Source organism: Lipotes vexillifer, unplaced genomic scaffold (genome assembly GCF_000442215.2).
Source record: "Lipotes vexillifer unplaced genomic scaffold, Lipotes_vexillifer_v1.1 scaffold851, whole genome shotgun sequence".
Taxonomy (NCBI): Eukaryota; Metazoa; Chordata; class Mammalia; order Artiodactyla; family Lipotidae; genus Lipotes; species Lipotes vexillifer.
The window spans coordinates 11509-18941 of NW_006778810.1; the positions used below are offsets into that span (position 1 = coordinate 11509).

Genomic DNA, 7433 nt, shown 5'->3' on the forward strand with positions numbered 1-7433 from the left:
GCCTCTCCCATTTGCGGAGCACAGGCTCCGGACGCGCAGGCTCAGTGGCCATGGCTCACGGGCCCAGCCGCTCCGCGGCATGTGGGATCTTCCCGAAACGGGGCACGAACCCACAGCAAGATTTTTTTTAAAGAAGAGAAACAGTAAACTTATCATGCCTCAAGAAATTTCCAAGGATGTCCCATATATTCCTTGTAAGAAATACCCTGTAATTTTCCAAACTTTCATGCCAGTTTTCCTCATTTTTTACTTTAATGAATGACACTTGCAGCCATCCCACGTTAGTTGAGCTCTTTAACATTTTTTCCATATTGTTATTTGGAGACTAGCTTTCACCGCCGACTCCCTTCCACCCACACACGTGGTGCTTGAAACTGTCCGTCCAGATGGTCCTGGTGTGGTGGGCAGGGGGTCCTCTGGCCCCAGTGGCCAAGCCGTGCAAGCAGCATGGACGCCCCTGGGTCCTGTGGATGGGCAGGGGGTGGGGGTGGAGGCTGCAGGACATCAGGAAGTGGAGAAGGTTCTGTGTCACCCATTCTCACCCTGTGTGGCAATCACTTGGGAACTCAGGCCAAGCTGGGGTGGTGGCCTGGGTAGATGATGGATGGACGAGGCCTGCAGGTGTAGTGGGGGAGGGGATGTGGGCCCCTGGGCGGTGACACGTTCACATCAGCTGAGCATGTCATTAGAGCTGCTTCCGTCTTCAGACGTGGCTGTGGAAACTCTCTAAAGAGACTCCTTCCCTGTTCTCCAGGGCCAGGGGTGTGAATGGGATATTTCCCTGGCCCGCAGCTTCCGGCTCCAAGTGATGGTTATAATCCTCCGTTCTTATTGGACACCGAATCCTGGCTCTGCTGCTGGGGGTTCCGGGGTTGGGGAGGGAAGACCCCCTGGGACTTCATGAAACTATAAAGGCTACTAGTCATGACCTCTAGACCGTTTCCTTTTTTGAGCAAAATAAGAAATACCAAACGCTAAGTTCTTGGGAGTGTGGAGCAGGGTTGGTGAGTGGGCCTGAGCCCCAGCTGCCTTCTCGGCCTCAGCGCCTCTCCTGTACAAGGACGACACCAGCTCTGCCCTTGCTGCAAGGAGAAGGGCCCAGCACATGAGATGTGCTCCAGAAGCCTGAGCTGCTGCTAGTATTTTACTTCTTCCTTGTGAATAACGAATGTCACACTTGATTTGCTCCAGAGGCGGGAGGAGGGGAGCCGAAGGAGGGAGTCTGGAGGCAGGACCAACACGGAGGCGCCACTGAGGCCGGACCAGGAGGCTGCTCCCGGGAGCAGAGGGAGGGGCGGGCGAGGAGGGCCAGTCCCTCCAGGCCCCTGACCCCGGGGCCCCAGTGACACCGGGCCTGCAGTCCTAAGCTGCCCCGTCCTCCACCTCCAGCCCCAGGTCCTTCCAAAACCCCCTGGACCAACTGGCAGACATTTGCCCCTCGGCCCTGGCTGCAGGTCCTAGGAGGTCTACTGTTCAAGGCAAGGACCCCGGGCTCTGGCAAGGGGACCCATTCCTCCAGCCGCGCATCCGTGTACGTGAGTCTGCCTCGTGGACTGGAGGAAGGGCTGGCTCACGGAGTCTCCCCAGAAGCCAGAGACAGCCCCTTCGATTGCCTACGGCTCCCAGACACACCCCAGATGTGGATGAGCCTGGCCTGCACCTGGAGGAAAGACTCCGGGCCCTGCAGGACAGAGACAGAGCCCGGCCAAGGCAGGTGCCGACCAGACCCCACGCCCATACCCTGCCGTCATCGCAAACACCATATTGGGCTTTGGCCCAAGTTGGCCTCCCCAGCCCAGGGCTCCAGTTTTGGGTGCTGGGCAGGGTGGAGGAAGGGTGGGGAGAGCAGTATTGGGGGTGGGGTTGGGATGCTGGGCCGTGTGTGGGGATAAGGACCACGGTTGGGCCCCAGGGCTGATGGCAGCAGACGGGGCACGAACCCAGGGGTCATAGGTATGGGGTCTGTGCCCACCTGGTCCTGGACGGGGGCAGCCCTCGGGGGTCTAGGCAAGGGCCCAGAGCCTGGCAGAAGGGAGGGGGTCAGGAGGGACAGGGAGGGGGCCTGGGAGGAGAATGGGGACATAAAAGGGGCCTGGGGGTGTGCGGGGAAAACAGTGATGGAAGGAAGGAGGCCCAGATAAGCCAGAAAGCGGCAGCTGGCCTCAGCCTCCCCTGCGCCCGGCCCAGGTGGGCACTTTCCCCTCCCCCGAGGCCCAGTAATCTGGCTGGGACTCCTCAGGCCCCTCAGTGCTGCTGTCTGTTATCCAAGCCCTTTAAGGCTTTGTGACTGTGTGTTATTCATCCCCTGTCCCCAGCACCCCCCCAGAGCCGGGAGCCTGGGTCACCCACTCGCTCCCCTGCCCCCTTCACAAGGGCGGCCTGAGCCCTGCCAGGCTGCAGGCACTGAGCCTGATAGGCAGGCAGCGACCCTGCCAGTGGGTCCCCGTCTTTGCCAAACCGACATCCCAGAGTGGAGACAGACGACAGTGGACACGTGGACCAGACAGGTGGACCAGAGGATTCCAGAGCGTGGGAAGGGCCACAAGAATGAGAAACAGAAAATGTGATAGCGGGGTGGAGGTGACTTTGACTTGAGCGGGCAGGTTTGTCCTGGGCTAAGCCCGGCCTGGTGGACAGGCAGAGGAGGTGCTGGGTAAATGGATGCAGGGGAACCGATGGCAACGGGCAGGACTTGGAGCCTCGGCTCTTTGGCTAAGAACTGGCCTGTTCCTCCTGCACCTGCCAGATGCTCCCCCACAGGGTACAGGATGCCATGTTCCCAACCAAGGGGGAGGGCAGGTGTTCTCAGGACACGGTGCTCGCATCCTGGGAGCGTGCCTCACACCACACTGAGCCCAGTGGGCCTATCGATGGGGACTGGGTAAGGCTGGTGGTCCCTCACAGGGGCTCCCAGTGCCCGATGCCAGGTGGAGGGGGTCCCTGAGGCCTCACTTGCCTCCCCCCAGGGCCCCAGATCTGTGCTCGACAGAGAAGAGAGACCCCTAGAATAAGGTGCCAGCTGCCCCAAGAGCTTCAGTGCTCTTAGAGGGGGACTCCAAATGCCACAGGTGACCGTACACGAGCAGGGAAAACCCTGCCCAGTCCTGCCCTGGGGAGAGGCCCCAGCGCATCTAGGCAGTCTTTTCTCGGAGACACCCAGCCCTGCGCAAGCCTGCCTCTTCCTGTGCCTCTTCCTGTCCTCCCTGCTCCTCAGCCTCGAGGCCCCACGAGGGTCCAGCGGTCTCTCCGTGCCAGGGAAACGCCCCTCCAGCAGGCTGTTCGTTCCCAAAGAGCAGCCTGGATCCTGGGGTTCTCACCCAGTCTGTCCTGAGAGACCCCTGACTGCTTCCTTAGACTGTTGGTGGGCTCTCGGGATGCCCTGGGAGCTCCCCTGTCGGAGCCACTGGACTTCTATGGGGGACAAGGGTCCTGGAATTCCAGTTCTGAGCAGGTAGCCACCGGTGGGCCGTCCCCCATCAGCTGGTCCTCCAGCTGTCCCTGAAACGCTTCTCCCCTCTCTGCCCTCCCCTGGCCCTCCCCCGGCAGGCCAACCCTGTCTGGTCCACTCTGGTTTTCCAGTTTCCATCCGAAGGAGTAGCACGGCCACCCCAGATCCAGGCCTGCTTGGATCTGGCCCCCAGCCCCCGAGCTGGCCTCTCGTGGCTCAGCAGCAGCTGTGTTCCTGCCCCCAGGCTGGTCCTGACACTGCCCCTCCCGAGGCAAGATCTCATCTGCTGCAGGCCAGCCCCTGACAGTCCCAGCTCTTGCCCTCCGTGTTGAGGAGCCATGACCCTTGCTTGGCCTCTCCCTGCTGCCCCCACTGGTCCTTCATGAACAGCAGTCGGGGCAGCTGCCCCGCTGGAAGGTGCCCCCTTGAGCCCTCACTGCCTCCCGCGAACCCCAGCGTCAGTCCCTGAAGTCTACCTTGGGAGCCTCAGTGGAACCAACAGTAAGAGGACCCTCCGGGACTCCACGTTTCAAACCAGGTGTTTAGATCAAGAACAAAGCCCACATGGATTGGTTCAGGTTCCCTGGAGAGTCAAGACATGGCAAATAAATAATGCAGGGTAAAAAAAAAAGGGGAGAAAAGAAAGGCTTAACTTCCCTTTTTCTACTGAGGTATGGACCATAAAAAAAGGAAGAACAAACTTTGAAGCAGCAGTGATTTTGGAACAAACCCTGAACATAGAAGGATGCTCTGGGGGGAAGGGAAAGAAATGGTATGCAACATCTTCCCTAGAAAAAGGGCAAGGATCCCCCTGCCCACTTCCTTCTGCAGACGCTGCAGGGCAGGCCCTGGCCTCGAGTGGTTATTCCACAGCAGAGATGTGCTGAACCCACTGTCTTTGTGTTGAAGTCTGTGTGTCTTATCACCTGGCCATTTTGCATTCCTAAAACTCAGAATGTGGGTGTGTAGATGAATCTTTTAAAACTGTTCTTAGATGCAGCGTTTGAGGTGAGGCCCCTTGATGAACTAGATTTGGGGGAGGAAAAGTTTAGCCAGGAATGCATGACTGGCCTGGGAGGGGCCCCTCCCATGGCATCCTAGCACACAATCCCGTCCACTGCAGGCTGACCACTGCCCTGCCCACCCAGAAACACAGGTGCCGAAGCCACCCGTGTGGGAGCAGCAGCTCCCCTCCACCGGAGCCCTTTCTACCCTCCCACCGACCCACCCCGGCCCCCGGCTGACCCGGCACAGTACACTTGAACACTCGCTGTGGTCCTGTTTCCTTCCATCTGAGGGATTCATCCATATTGGTTTTGTTTGTTTGTTTTTTTAACATCTTTATTGGAGTATAATTGCTTTACAATGGTGTGTTAGTTTATGCTTTACAACAAAGTGAATCAGCTGTACATATACATATATCCCCATATGTCCTCCCTATCCCACCCCTCTAGGTGGACACAAAGCACGGAGGTGATCTCCCTGTGCTATGTGGCTGCTTCCCACTAGCTATCTACTTTACATGTGGTAGTGTATATGTGTCCATGCCACTCTCTCACTTCGTCCCAGCTTACCCCGTATCGTTTTAAGTTTTATTTTCATAGTTTGAACAATATACTAACTTACTGTACAAACATTAGAAAATATGGGAAAACAATAAATGAATGGCAGCTCCAATTCCTCTCTTCAGATATTCAGAAATTGCCTCCAGTCACACACATACACGTGAGCCTGCATTTCTGGTTATGATGGCTTCTTCTATGGTCTGAATATTCTTGTCCCCTCACATTCATATGTTGAAACCTAATCCCCAACGTGATGGTATCAGGAGGTGGGGCCTCTGGGGTGATAAGGTCATGAGGGTGGAGCCCTCATGCCGAGATCGGTGCCCTCATCAAAGAGACCCCAGAGCTCCCCACCCCTTCCACCATGTGAGGACCCAGTGAGAAGGTGCTGTCTGTGTCCCAGGAAGCTCTCACCACACACTGACTCTGCCAGTGCCTTGACCTTGGACTTCCCAGCCTCCAGAAATGTAGAAATAAATGTGTTTATAAGGCAGCCAGTTAATGTTATACCAGCCTGAACAGACTTAAAACAGCTGTGTAACAAATTACCCCCAAAACTTAGTGGCGTAAAGCAGTCCTTTATTATTCTGTGGATCAGGGAAGGAATTTGGACCTAGTGGGGATGTTTGGCCTCTGCTCCATGATGTTGGGGCCTCAGCTGCAAGACCAGAAGGCTGGGGGCTGGAGAGTTGTCTGGGGTTTCCTTCTGTCACATGGTCAAAGGGGCTGTTCTCAACTTCTCAGGGCAAGCAGAGAAGCAGTGGTTATGAATGGAGAGGGGCCCCTCAGCCACGGGGGTACCATCCTCAGGTTGGCTCGAATGGCTCAGAAAGAAGATTTACATCTCTGTTACCACGTGAACATCTATGACATGTGACAGCGTGCCCGGAGGCTGAGCATACACACTGACATCGTCCTTCCTGTTCCCTTTTCATGCTCACTCTCCACGTTGCTCTGCTTTCTCACAGAGGACGGCATGTGCACGTGTCTGCATCACTGTCAGAGGCTTCTGCTGAAATACGCTTCGTAGTGACGTGGAAGCATCTTGCTTTATACACTGTCCTTGTCTGACAGCTCTGTTTTCTAGGAGGTGTTGTCTTATTTGTCCACAATCATCCAAGAAGATAAAGGAGAAGAAAAGAGAGGGAGGAAGAGGGAGAGGGTTGTTATAATTGTTCTAATTTTCCTGGGAGGGAAGCGTGGTTTGTGGAGTCATATATCACCATGTTATGTTTACAAATAAAGACACCAGAGGCCACTGGTGCTCAAACACAGGATGCAGACTTTCTGTCTGCAAATCGTCTTTTTCTCAGGAAAATTAAATTCCGAAAATATTTGCACTGACTCAAAAAAAGTTTCTCTTCACATCTCTCATTTTCAGCTACGTTCCTCATTTGTGTGTCGAGTTTGAGTCCCTTTTTTAAAAGTTTAAATAGGATCGGAAGCTATCCGTTGAAGTTGAAGCCAAGCTTAGAGGAAACGTCCTGTAAAGGGAAAGAACACCATAAATGTGACAGAGAAAGTGAAGAGAAAACCCCTTCCCCCATTTAAATGTCATTGAAGGCAGCCCCTCAGAAGCCTGCTCCGGACTGTCAGGCTCCCCTGGGGGTGGGGATGGAGGTACAGTCTAGAGGTGCTGTCTCAGGGGTACAAGTGGGACCAGCATGAAAGTAGGCCAGGGTGATGGAATGTTCTGGAAACAACCAGCGGCCGGCGAGAAAGCAAGTCTGCAGATTTCAAACCTGACCCCAGCCCATGCAGATATGCAAGCAGGGCATCAGCAGACAGTGTCTTTAACACAGAGCAACGATCCCGTTACCTTCCGGAGCTGGGGTGGGAGCAGGAGAGAATGCCTTTGGGATCCAGGGAGTGGAGCAGCTGCCGTGCCACTTGGCCCTGGGCCCAGGCCTCGGAGCCACCATCCCGTGGGGGCACCTGCTGTACCGTGCAGGGTCATAGCACTGGCGCCACGGGACCCACCGCCCCTCCCACCGCCGCTGCGACACCTACATTCCTGTCCCTCGCAGGAGACACCTCCGCGCGGGCACCATCTGCCCCTTCACCCCGCTGCTCAGGGCAGGGCAGGTCTGCCCAGTCACAGCTCAGCCCCAGGGAGAGCCCGTCGTGGGCAGCACGGCAAGGGGACAGAGCGTGGCGTGGGGAGCTAAGAGCCGGGGTGCTGGGCCAAGACCCTCACTCTCAGTCCCGGCCCGGCTCTGCCTCGGCTACCGTATCCGAGATGCGCGGCCCTGCCCTCCACCCCGCACCCACTGCGTCTCGGCTGCGCCGGGACACCGTCCAGCAGGCCTCCTTGTCCAGCCCCAGCAAGGTTATCTCCCTCCTGGATCATGTCCTCCAACCAACACCAAACAAAAAAATCCTTCCGTGACCCACTTTCCCTCCGGCTACTGCGCATTTCT

At 56.5% G+C, this 7433-nt stretch overlaps 1 protein-coding gene across 1 annotated transcript in view; it reads left to right on the forward strand.

The window, feature by feature from the left end:
• Window positions 1-7252: 7252 nt before the first annotated feature.
• Window positions 7253-7433, forward strand: part of PCSK6 (proprotein convertase subtilisin/kexin type 6) — a 250646-nt gene continuing 250465 nt past the window's right edge. Inside the window, exon 1 of the mRNA XM_007451962.1 lies at window positions 7253-7342. Within this exon, the coding sequence (XP_007452024.1) occupies window positions 7253-7342 (90 nt within the window). The remainder of the gene's footprint in view (window positions 7343-7433) is intronic.